Below are 16,512 nucleotides of genomic sequence, written 5' to 3' on the forward strand. Positions count from 1 at the left end.
TGAAAAGCATTGAGCCCTGGTCAAAGGGAAAGCTCCAGAACCTGTCTAATCGCGGTCCAAGTCTCAGATTGTACTCACAGTATTCGGATTCGGATTCGGATTGCACAAGCCTCTTATCAAAACACAAAAAAAAAACTACTCCCAGACAGACGGCGGAGCACAACAGTCTCTACAGCACCAGCACCAGCACCAACACGACGACAAACAATCTGGCAACGAATCGTATACGTAATGCCAAACAAAGTTCCATTCATTTAACTCGATTCGCTCGATTCAGTTCTCAGGCAGGTGTCAAGCGACGCACACACGACCCACCGACGCGCGGCATTTTATTTTCCAACAGGAACACACACGTACCCCATAATACACCATACAATATACGATACTTAATTAGCATACGCGTTTCAGTTCTGTTTCTGTTTCTGTTTCGGTTCGGTTTGACGTTCTCTGTGTGTCGTCCGGTTGGTCGCTTGGTCGTTTGGTCGCTTTGTCGTTTGGTCGCTTTGTCGTTTTGGACTGTCTCCCGCGTTTGCCTTTGCTTCCACTGTCACTGTCAAAATATATACTTGCACATTATTTTTTGTTTCGGTGAGCCGTACAGTACAAAGTATCAGAAAAATTTGAAGCGTGTTCAAGTAAAGAGCAACGACGAAAAAGACGACTATCAAAATGCTGGATCCCATCTCGGACACCCCTTTGGTCTTGGCGTATGCATTCATGTCGCTACTGGTGCTCATTCTGTGCTTCATATTGGTCAATGTGGTCCATAAGCTGTATCGCAGCATCAACAGCGGCGATCCCATATCGAGTCCGATTTCTACACACGAGCTGAAGACCTCCATAGCGGAGATAGACCCGCTGAAAACCGGTTAAGAAGGCGCAGCAGAAGCAGCAGCTGGCGGCTTGGCTCGGCTCAGCTACACATAGAGCGGCGCGGTGCGGTGCGGCGCGGGAGAATCTCAGCGAAGCCCGACGACAGAATGCTCCGAGTCTTGGAGTCGACAGCTGGCGGTACACCCACGTACCGCAAAACAGACACAGACACAGAAACACAAACACAAACTACTCGTAAACGTAAAACGTATCCTGATATAAACTAAAGCAATTAGCCCTAAACTCTGAACATACACTTAGACTTACACTAGCCATAAGCCACTGCCCCCCACCATCGAACTGCGGCGAGGGGGCAGTCTCTAGTCACCTAAACGTTCTTATTGTCCTAAGGTTAGGTTACATATGCATTATAATGTACATAAATAAACGACTTGAGCATTAAGCAAGCAGCAATTAAGATCGCGAAGCAAGTGCAGAGTAATTGGGGCTCGTAAACGTCGCCTGATCGAAAGCAAGCGGCATACCCTCCTTATCGTTTGCAGCGTAACCTGCTATCTATCTACCAAATAGCTTGTGAGTCAAGCGCAATCAATACGTGATAAGAGATAGAGTGTAGTAGAGGGGAGAGCTGCTGTAGGCCCCCCTGGCTTAGTCATAGATTTATACATAGTTTATTTAAAATAGCATGTTCATCTATAAATGTTGCAATTGGAGCGCAGTTTCAGTTGTTGGCTGCTGAAGCTGAGGATGAGTGCTGGCCTGTGCAGCTCCTCGTTGGCCCAGGGCCTTGCTTGCATCTCCGACATGAGTGGGGATATCTCATTGGGTTGTTGGGGGACCTGGATGAGCATACGTTTAATGGCAGTCAACAGGGATTGTGATCCCAGCTGCTGGTTGGGGGTGTTTGCTGCTGCGGTGGTATCATCAATCTGTGGGATCGCTGTAAAAGTACAAAAGTAAAAATTACAAATTCAATAACGGATGTTTGCACACTTACCCTGAATAGGTCTTTGGGTGCTGCGACGTTAGGTCATCATCCTGGCTGCCCAGAGCCTTTTTCACATACTGTAATTGAAATCAAAGATAATTCAAAGGGATTCAAGCATTTTTGATGGTCGAAAAACCCACCATAGGGTTCAATATGATCTCCTCTTCCATTTTATTGATTTGTTTAACTAAATCCAGAACCTGCGTTATGTTCGTTTGTACATTTAGGAACATGTCCGGTGAGTTGTATTTCTCTGGATCGTCTTTGAACAAAACCATGCCGTCCTTTTGATTGATGCTTGCGTAGATTTCCCCCGATTTTATCTGTGGACAGGGACACCCATATGGCAGTATGATCAAACAGAACCATTTACATTTCACTCACCATGTTCAGGATGTAGCGTTCTGCCTCCGCTGCACCGGACAGCTGCACACGACTGGCAACGTCGCTAAGGGAGAGCGTCAAGAAGGTTTTCGTGAGCCGCTTAATGTTTCGCTTGTACAAGGAGGTGGCTACCTAGAGACAAAGATCTCGCTAGCGATAATCATTTGGGAAATAGGAACAGTCCATCGATCGACTTGCCTGCTTGGCCAGACCCATGTTGCTATCACGCGTAAATGCTTCACTGTACTTGAGGATGAGGATGCGCAGCTCCTCGCTAGAGGAATTCGCGTACACATTAACCAGATCGTGATAGTGACTGGCCATTGGCTTCATGAAGCGGCCAATAACCTGTGTGTTTTTTGGTATAAACGCTATCTGTAATTGCCATTGGGATATAGATTAGAGGAAGGTTGGGCAAGATTTTTGATCACAAAGCTGTCTTACATTGCCCTCTACGATGAGCGAAACCATGAGAAACTTTTTGTACGCCTCCAGCATAATGTGCGACATGGCCATGGCCGGGGTTGTGATGCACACTTCAAAGAAGTACAGGGCACGATCATAGTCCTTCACAGCCGTGTAGATCATACCGCCGTAGTAGTAGAACAGCAGAAAGTACTTGGCATCGTTATTAGCGTCCTGCAAGGCAATCGGATTAGAATCAGCTCAAAGTTAAAAGTGTAAGGCCCTCACCACCGTGTGCTGAGACTGCTGCTGTTGCTGGGTCTTGCACTCGGCGGCCGCCGTGGAGATGTCGGTGATGTCTCCATCCAAGTAGGTCAGCACCAGATTGAAGTTTTTCGCCTTCAGGCTCAGCAGGCAGAGATCGGCATGTATGGGGGTTAGCTGTGAGTCTATTTGGCGGATCTGGTCAACGGCCCGCGCCATGATTTTGATGCCCAGAATGCTTAGGTTCTTCTGGACAAGATAGTCCGTGAACAAATGGCAAGTTTCGTAGACTGTGGAGAGGCAAAAAATTATAGTGTTCATCTCACAATCAGGTTCTTTTGAGGCCAGCTCTACCCACAGGCGCATATGGCGAATCGCAGTTGCTCCACATTGTTGCGGTGGACAAAGTCGCGCATCAGCTGAATAATTTGCACGGGCTCCGGATTGGCGGTCGCCGCGCTGTGCAGTTTCGCCAGTAGCACATAGAGCACGCCCAGCGTATGCTGTTGCACGTCGAGCGTTTCCAGCACATTGTCCAGTATGCTCCAGTTGCGGGCCAAAAGCGACACCGACTCTGGCAGATCGTCGGCCAGCTCCCTGAAGCTGCCTGCAATCCAAACAGAACAGTCATGCATAAATAAGACGCATAAAAGCAGAGGCGGAGGCAAAAATTCGCAAGTTGCCGGAACACTGGCCGGCTTGCCCCAAACACTAACCGGACGCGCTCATCGTGCGCACTTGATTAACAAAGTTTTCTAGTGCGCTCCCCATGTTGGCTAACTCCGAGGACTCTATTTAATTACTAATTATATATGAAAAACGCTAATTTCCTTAGGAAAGCCGAGTAAAAGAGTCGCACAATACAAGGAGCATAGAGACTGGAAAAAAATCGCAAGTACTATCGATAAGGCGTATTTCTTATTTGCGGCTTACTATCGATGGAATTTGTTCAATACCCCTGATCTTCACATGGCTGAAAATTTAAGTTTTCCCACACTAGAGACCCAATTTCTGCTTCAAAGATTGTACAATTTTTCAAATTATAAAATAAAAAGCAAACTCAAGATGTCTGCGAAGCAAATTTCAAAGAATTACAAGTTGGCGTTAGACTTAAACGAAAGGTAAATTTAATTGTAAAGAAAATATTTATATCAGCAGCACAAAAAAAGACATTTTCACAACCCACGTGTTTTTGCGGAGATTCCATCGCCGCTGGGCGACACTCCAAGTGCACTAGTAAAATCAAGCCGAAGTTGTTCGCGATCAGCCTTTAGTTATAGAGAAATCATGGATTCTGGCTGCAGTAAAATTTTATCCGGCAATTTGATAAGTTTGTACGTCCCATGAAGGCAGTGTTCTCAACCCAACCAAAGTTATGTATCTCGAAAATGGCCAGGGAACTGGTCAACGCATAGTCTAGTTTAATAAAATTTTAGCTATATTTTATAAGAACTGTTATGACTAAACACGTTATCAACACGTCAAATTGAGGGGAACGATTACTTCAATGGAAACACTCTCAATAAAAATGCGATTCAGTTTCAATTGCCGGATTTACAACGCGGTCGCATGTAATAGCAGTTGTTAGGGCAGTACCAATAAGTGAAATCCTGTACCACATACCATCATTAGTTAGGTTAGGTTCATTAAAACATCTATTTTGTTTGGTTTATTTGCAGAATCTCCAATTTCCCATCTCAGATTTCCATCTCCTCCAACCTAAAGCATCGAATGATAGGCGAGCAACAATGGGAAATGCATTCGCCAATCTATTCAAAGGGCTCTTTGGCAAGAAGCAAATTAACGTATTGATGGTCGGCTTGGATAACGCTGGTAAAACCACAATTCTGTACAAACTTAAATTAGGCGAAGTTATAACAGGGATACCTACAATTGGTAAGTAAATCTAGGCCTAGCAGCTATGACTATTCTCGGTACTCATTCTATATGTTTTATTCTGTTCCACTCCCAACAGGTTTCAATGTGGAGACTGTTGAATACAAGAATATTACCTTTACAGTGTGGGATGTGGGCGGCCAAGACAGAATTCGTCCATTGTGGAGACAATACTTCCTACACATGACACAAGTAAGTGCATAGATCTCGGCATCAATAGGACTACAGACCCCTTCTAGATGATGTTAATAACTTGTTATGATTCATACTATGATTATTCAAAGTTTATTTTGTTTCAAGACGGGACTGATTTGTCAATATGCACCCACAAAAGTTATTGCTTTAATTCTGCATATATGCACTAATTGGAATACGTTTTTGGTTCTTGTACAGTTTATCATCTTCGTCGTTGACAGCAATGACCGAGAGCGTATTGAAGAGGCGAGAGATGAATTGAGGCGTATGATGGTGGAGGACGAGCTTCGAGTCTTGCTAATATTCGCCAACAAAGAGGTAAGCATGCGATTGCCGCATAAAGCACCCATCCGATTATGTTTTAGTAGGCAGAATTGCCTCTTAAATGATGTTAATAACTTGTTATGATCCATACTATGATTAGTCAAAGTTTATTTTGTTTCAAGACGGGACTGATATTCCAGATATCGTCAAGACTACATATATGTTTTAATTATCGATGATCCTCACATGATCCCATTATTTTGTTGAATCGTTTTAGGATCTGCCAAATGCAATGAGTGCAGCTGAAGTAGCCGACAAGCTTGGTTTGCACTCATTGACCAACCGCAACTGTCACGTTCAATCGACGTGTGCCACTAACGGCGATGGGCTCTACGAGGGGCTCGAGTGGTTGTCTAATCAATTGAAGAACGCTAATCGCTAAACAAACTATAACTATAACCACAACATGATAAAGACATACTAGCAACTAAAACCTCCAGCATACAGATACACGACACAGGAAAACGATTATTGGTCAGCCAAGAAATTTAATCCTATTTCCATGGAAAGAAAATATGCTGCCTGCAACCCTAGAGAACCCGAGCAGTAGACGAGTACGTTGTATGTGGGAACGTGAGGCCTGAGAATGTAGTTTGAAGTAAAGACATTAAGCCTTATTGAATATAATCATAGAATTGCAATGATAGATGTCTCAAGCCAGACGTTCACGGAAGCTCCAGTTTTCACTTTCGCAAAGACAACGATTTCATTTTCAAAACGGACAGAATTTCCTCGTCGAAATGAAAAGTAAACCGCTTTTTATACAGCAAACATATCTTAATTGCAAAGGGAAAAATATATGTAAATTATTGATGTATTAAAATATATTTGACACCATTACCAGGGCAATTCTTTTTTATCCAACCTCTTATTTAGGCTTGAAATAGTTTGTCAGGGCAACAAAATGATTTAATCCGATTTGGTTATCGATAAGTCGGAATAAAATCTGTTACACATCACAGATAATGTGCGCTTAACAGCCCGAAATTGTTCGCTTCATAGGACATGGGAAAGTGATATATATCGATCAGAAATATTTAAAAAACGGCAAAACCTAAAAACTTAAACGGAACGTTTTGGCTGAAAACGCAAAAGTAAGTAAAATCCGGAGCCGGACAGTATATAATATAAAAAAACCACGTCGTGTATTGGTAGTGTGCCCTATCGATAACAAAGCCATGCCGTGGATATATCTAAATTGATAAAAAAAACATCGTATGTCTGCACATCAATGTAATCGATGTTACGGTCGATGTATTATTCTCTAATCCAGTCCAAAAATAGCAATATAATAATTAAATGCTGAAAAAAACAGGATGTTTGGCTATGGCACGCTCAAGAATGGCAGTAAATTAGGAAGCAAGACATCACTGGCCGAGGGCGAAGCTATGCAAACGATTTACAATCATCGCCAGAGCAATGGTAAGTCGTAAATTGATTCTTTTGTTACATTTGCAAAGTAATCATTCGGTTTGTAGCAAGGCCCACCAACAAACAGCCAGCTCAGAATCGTCTTAAGCGATTGCAGATAGACTTGAAGCGTCGGAAGGATAAGAAACCAAACAATGACAACCAGGACAGTAAGAGAAGCCATCAAAATGCCTTGTCGTCAGCCTCCCAGACCATCAGCAGTAATGCAACTTCAGGTGCCTCACATAGTCGGTGGTCCTTGACCTTCGCACCGTCGCCATCGGCATCGCTAACACCAGAAACATCACGCTCGTCACAAAGTAGTAAGTGTTTAACCTTCGCAACATCTCTATCACCAGAGACGCCACGCCCTCCACAGAGTCGCAGATCAAATGCGTTTGCATCGTCGCCATCGCCATCGCCACAAACACCAGACACGCCACAGAGTCGCAGGTCAAATTTCCTTGGACTGTCGCAATCACCGCTGGCACCAGCGAAATCTATACGAGAGCGCCTCAGGGATCAGGCAAAAACCTGGGAAAAACCCAAGGCGCTGCTGGATTCCAGCAATCGTGTTCAATCGGGCAGCTCGACAAGTGGTAGGTGCTGTGAATAATTGCTTCTTCGTTGCCCGTCTCATCCAGAGTTTCTTTCTTTTTATATTCTCACGTGCAGCCAACCAGCGTCTAACGCAATTACGAGCTTCCTTAAGGCAACAGGAGAAGCAGGAGCCCAAAGAGCGGAACAATAATGGCCGTTCAATACTGCCAGATATTCCGAATGCATTTATAGGCAAAAAGCCGAAGGTAGCAGAGCCAGAGCCAGACCTGGAGTTGGAGCCAGAGCCGATGGATTGGGAAGACTGTGATCTGATACTAAACAAGAAATCAGAGGACGGCGAGTTGAATGAACTGCCGGCTCGTCGGTTGGATCACATGTACTTTGTCCTCGACACAAATGTGCTCATGCACAGCTGCTCATTTGTGGAGGATCTTACGAAAGTTGTGCTGCCTGGAACCGTGGGCAGCATGCTGTTTATTCCCTATATAGTTATCAAGGAGCTGGACAGGCTCAAGGCCAGAAAAAATGATGACAATAATACGCGCCAGATGGCTATTCGTGCCATTCGCTTTTTAAACACAAAATTTGATGAGAGTCTGGAAATACAAGGTGAGAGTCCATCTAGATGTTCTTTTCTGCTGGCTAACGTATAGGTATTTCCTTCATTAATCAGCGCAATCAGCCGAGGAGGAGTCGGAACACCTAATTGAAGTGGATTGTGGTGATGATAGCGTTGTCAACTGCTGCCTTCAGCTAAAAAAAGAAGTTCCCCACATGATACTCCTGACAAATGATGCCAATTTACGCCTGAAGGCCAAGTCCTCGGCCATACCGGTCTCTACTCACTCCGACCTGAAGGCCGCCTATACCGATGAGTTTGCCGCTCTCGATTGAGCGGCACGAGGTGCCGAGTCCAGCGACGAGGAACAGCAAAGACTGCGTTTGTGATAGGATACGTGTATATACAAAAGTAAAGCCATTGCACCGCGGCCAACATGAAGTACAAAACAATATCAAATTATATTTAGATGTACATAGTACATGTACATACAAGTTTTTAGCCACCCACCAGTGATGTTCACTGTATGGAGCACCTAACGTTGCCTTAGTGGAACTGTTAAGCAGTTTTTTGAACTGAAATTCATTGAAATGAAGAAATTAAGTATTTGCAATATCGAGTGAATAGCCCGCAAAAATAAAAGGTAGTGCATATACATATAACAGAAAAAATCAACAATTATGGGAGCCGTAAGGGTATAACTGAATCCTCATCCATGATATATCCGAATCATCCGATTTCCTTTTCAAAACGGAAATGTTGGTGCTCCCGTTTTTCCAAAACGTTTTCAAAACGGAAATATTTTCCCTGCCAAAAAAACCGATTTTTCGACAAAAAAACGAATTCTTAAGTGCACAAGAAAAAAAATGACCTATTGACCTATTTTTTTAAAATAATTCTTTTTACCCAACCTAAAATTTAGCTTCCAAATAAATTGACAGGGCAACAGTACTTTAGATTTTCGTGCTAACAGCTGATGCAGCACGATATGCTTATCGATACTTTGGATGCTCTTAACAGCACTAAATAATGCGCCTAACAGGACATGAGAAAATCAAACAAATCAAAACGGAAAAGCACCTCAAATCGAAGACGGAACGTTTCGGTTTAAAATGCAAAAGTATGTAAAACCCGGAGCCTGAGCGATAAATTAAAGAAAATAAATGGGGTATACAAATGTCTATACTCATAGATAAAGAGAAAAAAGTAGTCTTAGCATTCCTACAACACTTACGTTTTTACATAAATATGTAGTTGACATGTAGCAAATGTGTATTTACCGTGTATTTAACGAACAAAACAAGAGATTGAAGCCAAACAATACGCAATTATTTATTTATTATTTAATTAAGGAAGACATGGAGGTCCAGCATCGCATCGTGTTTGTGTGCAGCTTGTGCCTTCGTCAGTACGATCTAATGGAGGACTTGCGTGGTCATATGGTCTTTTACCATGGCTGTCAGCCAGTTGCCGGCAACAAAGCAGTAAAGACACCAACAAAGGCAGAATCGAATGCCTCCAGGTGCACCCTGGAGAAGAAAACTAATGAAAATCAAGTAGAGATTGCAGCCCCGCCACCAACAGATCTGCAGCCGATGCCATTTAAGGACTTTCGACTCGTGCTGCGTGCCAATATGCGAGTGCCGTAAGTGTCCAAAGAGTCCGTCCTCCAATCTTTAATCGAATGCCATTCCCTTTTAGGTGTTCCGCGAGCAAGGAGTGCCTATTTAAGTTCGAGGATGCCAGCAAGATGGAGGTGCATCGTAGATGCCACAAGGGCAGCAGTTTCGCCTGCTGCGAATGCGGCTTGGAGATGGTAAACTGGAGGCGTTGTTCTGCCCACCTGTGGAAAGTTCATCAAATCGATGTGGATTTGCTACGCTGTCCCGCTCTGGACTGCACCTACAACGCACCTGTGTCGGCGCTCGTCTGGCGACATATGCGAGTGCACAAGAAGTGGCGTTCGAGGGTTCTCCGCTCCCTCGCAGCTGTCCAGCGACGGCGGAAACTGAAGGATCAGTCCGACGAGCTTCCGTCTCAGCCAACAGCGACCACTGCAACGCCAAATAAGAACAAATACTATGCTGAGAAGACCTGCGAGATTTGCAATCGGAGATTTGTCAATGGCAAAACGCTCTCTAAGCACGTGAAGACGGTGCACAACAAGATAAAGCCGTTTATATGCAATGTTTGTGGCAAGAAGACGGCGCGCAAGGCTAGCCTGATAGTGAGTGTACCCCATGGTTGCCCGGAGCATTATCATTTTACTCTCTACCATTCATTAGATCCACATGCGTCAGCACACGGGCGAGAAGCCGCTGCAGTGTGAACAGTGCAAGTTCTCAACGCGAGATCCCAGTGTCCTGCACAAGCATCGACAACGCCACGGCAGCGCCTCCAAGCAGAGCACCCTGAAGTGTGGTCACTGTGACTACGGCTGCATCCAAGCCAATGCCTTGAAGCGCCACATGCGAATGAACCATGCCGATGCCTACCGCGATCTGTGCTGCGATCTCTGCAGCTACACCTCGATTAACGCAAAGCGACTGCAGGCACACAAGCAGGATCATCGCCAGGGGCTGATTACCAACTGCGAAGACTCCATGGATGCCGCAAGGGCCGCTGGCTTTAAGTATCCGCGCAAGCTAAGCGACAAGAACAACGAGGTGGGTGATAGTATAGAATGTCTATCGTCTTTTAAGGGTTTACTTTAAAGTGTATCATTAGATATCTGCAGATTGCTTCATGCCGTTGGAGAGCGTCGACTCGATGCCACATGAGCCAGCCGTGGACACGGGCGGGGTAACCATACCAGCGCCGACCTCAGACGACACTCAGTTCCCCACGTACTTGAAAGATTGAATCGACTTTCTCAATGAATCCCATCCTGGTATAGCGTCCGTGAGGGCATGTTCTGTTTTATGTATGTTTGTATTCCAATTCGCTGTAAAGAGTTTGGGGATGGGGTGTGAAATAATGTTCTCGTGCAGTTGTTTGGGGGATTTAAATGCTTGTTTATTAAATTGTTCAGTTTTTGATTTAATTTTAATATCATTTTAGAATCTGATATGATTTCTTTTTTGCAACATTTGAATTTTAGTCATGCTGGTTTATCGTGTTCCGTGTTTATCCGTTAATTTTTAGATTTAAACTAATTTAAAATTTAAAATTCTAATTCTCATCCATCCATATTTGGATTCAAGATCAGCACAAATATCGATCGCGTTCGCTAAGTCTAAGGTTACGACAAAATTGTTTCAATTCGGGCAGTTTTGCTAATAACTTGGTAGATCTTGGTTAATCTTTAGTTAATTTTAGTTAATTAGTTTAATAGTTGAGCTTTAGGTTTGGTTTAATAATGTATATTATTTATTTACTTTACGCTTGAATGTATTCGTCGGCAGATCATCCACAGATCTGACGATATCCTAAAATTATGTATCTGCTGTTCTCGTTACGTTCGCTATAAGTAAGGGGGAGGGGGAAAAAGAGGTTCGGTTCCTCTGAGCCACAAAGAAAGGACTTTCAACGTTTATTGTCTGAGTTTGATTCGAATATCAAAAGATGTTCACTATTTGCGAGCGCAACTCAAGGAGTTCGGAAGAAGGATACTCGTAGTAGAATGATTTTGTTTGTAATGGAAATAAAACGCTCCATGTAAAATTGTTAATATCATACAGCTTCTATTCGACTTTATTTACAGTTCTTAAAAGGAAAGAAAGAGTTTCAACAAAATGCATTTTCAACTGCAGAGATTGATTTCATTCTCTGTGTTGCCTCTTTGGAGTCCCTGATCCCTGCTCCCTCCTTTCGCCCGGCCGGGCATATGGCTTTGCCTTGCTCTCTCCCTTGATCCCCAAGCCTTAGATCTTGGTCTCAACGACGGCCTTTTTCTTTGACACAAAAAAAGAATATTCAAAGAAAGAATACAAAATAGAAAAGGATTCGATTAAGTCCCGGGCCAACGAGAACGAGACGAGGATTACCATGCATAAGATTTTGATTTGGTTTTGAGTTGGTTTTTTTTGGTGTGAGGGAGCAGGCGCTAGATGATGTGGGCATGTCTGGTCTATGAGAGCGAACAGTGCACTATTGAAAGACAGCAATGGGCGTGATTTGAGAATGACATTGACATTGACTTTGACTTTGACTTCGACTTCGACTTGGCTACACTCCGATTACGACGGACGCACTACCTCTAAGTTCTTGGCTTTGATTTTAGCTTTGATTTAGCTTTGATTATGCTGATATTATCCATGATCACTACAACGTCTATTAAACAACTAACGAATTCATCTAGCTTCTATATATATTGACATATTCGACTATCCTCCACCTCACTCTATCTCTGATCCACCTCAAACCTGGCGACTAATTTACGATTTACGATGCATCATCCATCAATCTTAAAATGTAAAACATCCTCAACTTTCACTTTCACTTTCACTTTCACTTACGATCTACTTGGAGCTGTCGATTAAATTTCCTCCCATCTGCTTGCTCCTTTCGGTATATTAATTATCTTTATTTATGGTTTCTTCTTTTCTATATTTTCTTCTTGTGCGCCGCATAATAAATGCTGTGGGAGTTTCTGGAACATTCCCCAAAAAAAAACTACGCTTCTTCCTTCCCATTGATGATCATCCGATCCTCTTCTCCTTTCCGATTAGTCAGTTATGGATTAGCATAGTACGACGATACACTTAAAGTCTATTAGGAAACAGTTGTATCTACATAGGTCTATGAGTACTCTGCAAGAACCAAAGACACAAACCTAGTGGAAGTTGTAACTGATCAGAGTCCAGTCCGGCCGGGTCCGTTCGGGTCCGTCCTGTCTGTTCCGCAATCGTTTGGTATGTACAGTGTGTGTCAGAGGATCAGAGGTCTGGAAATCATATCGAAAATACATACGAAAAATCCTAGGCCTAGAAAATTGCTTATAAAAATTGCGCGACAATACAAAAAACAAACGAAACACGATCCAGTCACGATCCGGAAGTCTCGCGATCTATATGGTATAAAACAGAGATTAATACAAATAGAGAACCAACGAAATCTGTGGCGATCGATCTGTTGCGGTTTTCCGTTTCTTCGCGGGATTTCACTTTCTTATAAATGCATTTTAAAAAACAGGTGAACGAGTCTGATGCTGATTTTGATTCTGGTATTGGTTTTTGGTTTGATTTTGATTTTGATTTCAAGATACGAGTGGTGGCCTGTTTTTTGTTTTTGTTGTTTTTGTTTTTGATCGTTTCATTGTTGCGTTTCGCATTTGCTTTGGGTTTCAGTTCCGGGGCACAATTCTGTACGTTAGGGGCCGTCGAGCATCAGACCGTGGTCACACGATCGATCTCAACGTAACGCACAGAATTGTCGCTTTGTCAGCAAATCACCTCCTTTTCATCCAGCACGGCCGTGTCCATGGAGCTGAGCGACTTGAGGCGCGTCTGTAGCACCGATGAGCCGCGGAATTTGCGTTTGATTTTCCTGTGATTGAAAAGGATTGATAGATCAGATCAGATCAGATCAGATCACAATCAATGTTGATCAACGACTTACTTGTAGGCAAAAGCAGCAAATGCACAACACGAGAGCACAAAGATCAGACAGAGCGTGGCCAGAATTTCAACTGGAAGCTTCATCAGTGCCGAGCACTGCAGGAAGGCCTCATCGTCGCCCGAGGGACAGTGGATGACGCCGTCGCACCAGACGCTGGCATTCACGCAGGCCCCTAGTTCCGGGCACTTGAACTGGCAGTCCTCTGAGGGGTTACAAAATACGGAATTGAGGAATATTCAATGGGACGGAAAGTCGGATGACTCCTGCATACCCGCCATGCTTAGAGTGGGCCTTGGCACCAGCTCCATCCAGTTGAAGGTGTACTCCCCATTGCCAGGGCGCAAGAACTCCACGCTGATGGCCCTGGACCGATTCACGAGAGCAAAGTTGGGTCGCTCGTTCCAGCCAGAGCTGTAAATCTCCACAAACTCATAGCCGTTCGAGTCGGGGCTGAGCGGACAGGCCACAATGGTCAGACCTGGAAACGAGATGCATTTAAGCGATGTCGTGGGCGCAATGATTGGATAGCCCACCTTCGGATGTAGTTAGCACAGCCCTCGACTTGGTCTCACAGCGCCAGGTGTCCGTCTGCAGGTAGGTCGAGTTCAGGGTCTTTGTGGGGTTGTATTTGCTGAGGAAGATGGCCTTGAGGCGCACATACAGGAATTTGTTGCCATTCGAGGGCTCAATCAGCCAGGGTCTGGAGCGGCATTCAACCTGGAAGTAGATCATTCGGATAAACCAAGCTATAAGCCGGAGATGTTCTACACTCACATCGCCAAAGGTCATGTCTATGGTGCCACTGGGGCCGAACTTGCGCCGTCCATCCTTGCAGCTTGTAGGGGCCTTCACAAACTCAAACATTCCCTCAAAGTTCACCGTGTCCGGGTCGTCCAGTGTGGTCATGTTCTGGGCAACGAAGTGGACCTCCACATCGCGTCCAGTCGATGTGTATTCCACGGGCAGGTGGGACTGATTCGAGGAGTTGCAGACACAGCCACGATGCAGCAGAATCGAGTCGTGATAGGGTCGCTCAAAGATCTGCAAAGGACACACACAGACTTTGAAAAGAGGTCCCTTGGAATAGGTTTATCCCCGCGCTGACTCTACCTCAATCCTGACATTGGTGTCTCCGTAGCAGAAGGATCGATTGATGTCCTCGTCCAGCCGCGAGTAGCAGTTCCGATTGGTGGTCGTCACCTTCCGCAGCTTGATACGCACCCTCTCGCCGCGCTGCGCCTCGAACTTGTAGATGCACTTCAGGTGGCGAGTGCCGCCCCTGCCAAACAGGAAGATGTTGCGGACACTGCGGAAGATCGCTGGGTCCTTGCGGTCCATCATGCTGCTGAGAAACTTCCTGTTGCAGTCGTGCTCCCCGCCGCCCCATGGCAGTCCGTCCTGGTGCAGGTCAATGAACTCGTACTTTAGCTTGAAGTCCAGTGGTCTATGAAGAAAACAAGAGAAGAGTCGAAGAGATGAAGAGTCGAGTAGCAGTGGATAAATATAGTATACACACCTCAACACTGTGGATTCGGTGTTGCGCAGCTCCAGGGTGATGGCATCGTTGCTGGAAACGTAGCTCTCGGAGATGGTGCAGGGTCTGGCATAGGTCTCGTTGATGTTGGAGCGGTCGCAGGTGCGCGGAATCGTGCCACGACAGAATCGGGCAATCACATTGGTGGAATTGTGGGCGTAATGCCCGACAGTGTTGTAGCTATTGGTTTCCGTAACGCTGGAAGGTTAGAGTCCGGTTAGATTGGGGCCAGAGGGAAGCAGCAGCCCAGCAGTACTCACCAGTTGAGGTCCTTGCATACGGGCGGATCTCTGAGTGTGCCATCCCAGATGCGCAGCATTCCGCTGCAGTCCTCCTGGGTCTGCAGCACGCCAATGGCACCCACGGATGTCTCATCCATTTGACCAAACTCCGGGTCCAGATTGAACTTCAGCACAGATATCCAGACCTTGAAGCGCGACAGGGGCTGGTGCATACCCGACTGACTGTTGATGCGACGCGACAGGCTCAGGTGGTCGAAGGTCTTGAAGACGCCCATGCCCTGGAGGTGGTACAGGCACGTGGAATTGGGGGCCAGCGAGTGCTTCGGGTTCTCGAGGATGCCGCGACCAGCGCCGCGGATCCAGAACTCGCAGGGTTTCTTGTTCTTCGAGTACGTGGGGCTCTGGATGTCCACGAACTGAACTTCGACCTGTGTGTGGCACGACGAGAGTGATTAACACGTCGCTGGGCGGATGGTGGGAGAGCTCTCACCTCCAGTTGGAATCCGTAGAGTGGCAGCACCTGCGATGAGGTGCCCGTAAAGGTGCCAAACGGGGACGTGCTGAACTCGACCAACAATTCCGGGCCGCTGGAAACGGCCGCCGGCACCGCCTGACCTCCGCCGCAGAACTTCAATATGATGGGGTCACGTGTGGTGTAGCCATCGTAGACGGTCACGTAGTCCTGCGGGTGCCAGAGACCAGGAAAAACACAGCCGGAGATGGATACAAACAAAGAGAGAGAAAGAGAGAGAGAGAGAGAGCAGAGTGGATGAGGAGAGAACGAAATGAGTGAGACGAGCGACAAATGTGGGTGTTTTTTGCTGGGTGCACAGTGTGCCTGTGTGCCCCCTCATGTGGAAGAGTGGCAGGGGCGAGGCACTAACTAGTAACTGATGCCGAAGGCCGTGCATAGCCAAAAAAAAAAAAACGGGGAGGGCTTGGGGGCTGGGCGGAGTGCGGAAGAGAACGGTAATTGCTGTAAAGAAGTGGACCTAAGTGCAGCTGGCAACACAGTGCTCTCGTATTACTTAATGGCCACTGGACGTATACGTGATTTTTGGTTACATTCCTGTGGCCATTGCCGTCGTAGGGGGCTAGGGAGGATGGTGGGGAAATGGTCAAGGCAGTGCTGCCTCTAAGTAGTTGAGCACAATGGCTTTGATGTGTCCGGCCACTTGATGTCCACTAAATGTCGAACATTTTAAGCTCATTTAAAGTTTGTTTTAAGCATGAGGCTACGTGTTTATGCGGTTGTGTTCACGTGTTTTCGAGTGCTGAGAGTGTCCTGTCGGGGGGAGGGGTGTGAGCTATTAAAAGGGTACAGTTTTTTGGGAAAAGACAGTAGGTAGAGTGCCGA

The 16,512-nt window shown here is 45.6% G+C and overlaps 6 protein-coding genes across 12 annotated transcripts in view; 4 read left to right on the forward strand and 2 right to left on the reverse strand.

Annotated features, from left to right (window-relative positions):
* The first annotated feature begins 42 nt into the window (after positions 1–42).
* On the forward strand, positions 43–1,287 carry LOC6597125. The gene has a single exon (XM_026989551.1). The coding sequence runs from the start codon at positions 670–672 to the stop codon at positions 871–873; it is 204 nt and encodes a 67-aa protein (XP_026845352.1). The 5' UTR covers positions 43–669; the 3' UTR covers positions 874–1,287.
* Positions 1,288–1,489: 202 nt separating this feature from the next.
* LOC6597154 (COP9 signalosome complex subunit 3) lies at positions 1,490–3,690 on the reverse strand. 2 transcript variants are annotated; one of them, XM_026989508.1, is made up of 9 exons: positions 3,592–3,690; positions 3,234–3,482; positions 2,903–3,165; positions 2,651–2,845; positions 2,405–2,581; positions 2,207–2,338; positions 1,963–2,145; positions 1,832–1,899; positions 1,490–1,774 (listed from the first exon to the last, which is right to left on the reverse strand). In XM_026989508.1, exons 1-9 carry the CDS (start codon positions 3,644–3,646, stop codon positions 1,759–1,761), a joined length of 1,338 nt encoding a protein of 445 aa, XP_026845309.1. In that variant the 5' UTR covers positions 3,647–3,690; the 3' UTR covers positions 1,490–1,758. The 2 variants fall into 2 exon arrangements, with proteins under 2 accessions (XP_026845309.1, XP_026845308.1); XM_026989507.1 differs by having other exon boundaries at positions 2,900–3,165.
* A 286-nt stretch (positions 3,691–3,976) lies between these two features.
* Positions 3,977–6,130, forward strand: LOC6597153 (ADP-ribosylation factor 1). 3 transcript variants are annotated; one of them, XM_026989882.1, is made up of 5 exons: positions 3,977–3,996; positions 4,555–4,771; positions 4,851–4,963; positions 5,165–5,284; positions 5,508–5,672. In XM_026989882.1, exons 2-5 carry the CDS (start codon positions 4,624–4,626, stop codon positions 5,670–5,672), a joined length of 546 nt encoding a protein of 181 aa, XP_026845683.1. In that variant the 5' UTR covers positions 3,977–3,996; positions 4,555–4,623. The 3 variants fall into 3 exon arrangements, with proteins under 3 accessions (XP_026845683.1, XP_026845684.1, XP_002022311.1); XM_026989883.1 differs by lacking the exon at positions 3,977–3,996 and adding an exon at positions 4,163–4,209; XM_002022275.2 differs by lacking the exon at positions 3,977–3,996 and having other exon boundaries at positions 4,624–4,771; positions 5,508–6,130.
* A 461-nt stretch (positions 6,131–6,591) lies between these two features.
* LOC6597152 (transcriptional protein SWT1) lies at positions 6,592–8,495 on the forward strand. The gene is made up of 4 exons (XM_002022274.2): positions 6,592–6,712; positions 6,769–7,299; positions 7,376–7,870; positions 7,935–8,495. Exons 1-4 carry the CDS (start codon positions 6,607–6,609, stop codon positions 8,153–8,155), a joined length of 1,353 nt encoding a protein of 450 aa, XP_002022310.1. The 5' UTR covers positions 6,592–6,606; the 3' UTR covers positions 8,156–8,495.
* Positions 8,496–8,925: 430 nt separating this feature from the next.
* LOC6597151 (zinc finger protein 555) lies at positions 8,926–11,490 on the forward strand. Of its 3 annotated transcripts, XM_026989668.1 has the most exons (5): positions 8,926–8,940; positions 9,177–9,465; positions 9,522–10,047; positions 10,106–10,486; positions 10,548–10,682. In XM_026989668.1, exons 2-5 carry the CDS (start codon positions 9,179–9,181, stop codon positions 10,680–10,682), a joined length of 1,329 nt encoding a protein of 442 aa, XP_026845469.1. In that variant the 5' UTR covers positions 8,926–8,940; positions 9,177–9,178. The 3 variants fall into 3 exon arrangements, with proteins under 3 accessions (XP_026845469.1, XP_002022309.1, XP_026845470.1); XM_002022273.2 differs by lacking the exon at positions 8,926–8,940 and having other exon boundaries at positions 9,179–9,465; positions 10,548–11,490; XM_026989669.1 differs by lacking the exon at positions 8,926–8,940 and having other exon boundaries at positions 9,179–9,465; positions 10,558–11,490.
* Positions 11,479–16,512, reverse strand: part of LOC6597150 — a 45,275-nt gene continuing 40,241 nt past the window's right edge. Inside the window, exons 10-19 of one of the 2 annotated variants that reach the window (XM_026989666.1) lie at positions 15,646–15,837; positions 15,174–15,583; positions 14,896–15,111; positions 14,490–14,823; positions 14,154–14,420; positions 13,913–14,096; positions 13,651–13,857; positions 13,380–13,581; positions 13,214–13,307; positions 11,479–11,713 (exon numbers count right to left, since the gene is read on the reverse strand). In XM_026989666.1, the coding sequence (XP_026845467.1) occupies positions 11,684–11,713; positions 13,214–13,307; positions 13,380–13,581; positions 13,651–13,857; positions 13,913–14,096; positions 14,154–14,420; positions 14,490–14,823; positions 14,896–15,111; positions 15,174–15,583; positions 15,646–15,837 (2,136 nt within the window). In that variant the 3' untranslated portion in view covers positions 11,479–11,683. The remainder of the gene's footprint in view (positions 11,714–13,213; positions 13,308–13,379; positions 13,582–13,650; positions 13,858–13,912; positions 14,097–14,153; positions 14,421–14,489; positions 14,824–14,895; positions 15,112–15,173; positions 15,584–15,645; positions 15,838–16,512) is intronic. The other variant, XM_026989667.1, reaches the window with a different exon arrangement.

Source organism: Drosophila persimilis, unplaced genomic scaffold (assembly GCF_003286085.1).
Source record: "Drosophila persimilis strain 14011-0111.01,24,50 unplaced genomic scaffold, DperRS2 tig00000431-arrow-pilon, whole genome shotgun sequence".
Taxonomy (NCBI): Eukaryota; Metazoa; Arthropoda; class Insecta; order Diptera; family Drosophilidae; genus Drosophila; species Drosophila persimilis.

Bases quoted from the DNA above. Each gene is read 5' to 3' on its own strand.
- LOC6597125 (XM_026989551.1), top strand. From the start codon at position 670: ATGCTGGATCCCATCTCGGACACCCCTTTGGTCTTGGCGTATGCATTC.
- LOC6597154 (XM_026989507.1), bottom strand. From the start codon at position 3,646: ATGGGGAGCGCACTAGAAAACTTTGTTAATCAAGTGCGCACGATGAGC. The intron at 3,483-3,591 runs GTTAGTGTTTGG...TTTGGATTGCAG, and splicing joins GCGCACGATGAGCGCGTCCG to GCAGCTTCAGGGAGCTGGCC. The intron at 2,582-2,650 runs GTAAGACAGCTT...TGGCAATTACAG, and splicing joins CGCTCATCGTAGAGGGCAAT to ATAGCGTTTATACCAAAAAA.
- LOC6597153 (XM_026989882.1), top strand. From the start codon at position 4,624: ATGGGAAATGCATTCGCCAATCTATTCAAAGGGCTCTTTGGCAAGAAG. The intron at 4,772-4,850 runs GTAAGTAAATCT...CACTCCCAACAG, and splicing joins AACAGGGATACCTACAATTG to GTTTCAATGTGGAGACTGTT. The intron at 4,964-5,164 runs GTAAGTGCATAG...GTTCTTGTACAG, and splicing joins ACTTCCTACACATGACACAA to TTTATCATCTTCGTCGTTGA.
- LOC6597152 (XM_002022274.2), top strand. From the start codon at position 6,607: ATGTTTGGCTATGGCACGCTCAAGAATGGCAGTAAATTAGGAAGCAAG. The intron at 6,713-6,768 runs GTAAGTCGTAAA...TTCGGTTTGTAG, and splicing joins CAATCATCGCCAGAGCAATG to CAAGGCCCACCAACAAACAG. The intron at 7,871-7,934 runs GTGAGAGTCCAT...TTCATTAATCAG, and splicing joins TGAGAGTCTGGAAATACAAG to CGCAATCAGCCGAGGAGGAG.
- LOC6597151 (XM_026989668.1), top strand. From the start codon at position 9,179: ATGGAGGTCCAGCATCGCATCGTGTTTGTGTGCAGCTTGTGCCTTCGT. The intron at 9,466-9,521 runs GTAAGTGTCCAA...ATTCCCTTTTAG, and splicing joins CGTGCCAATATGCGAGTGCC to GTGTTCCGCGAGCAAGGAGT. The intron at 10,487-10,547 runs GTGGGTGATAGT...GTGTATCATTAG, and splicing joins TAAGCGACAAGAACAACGAG to ATATCTGCAGATTGCTTCAT.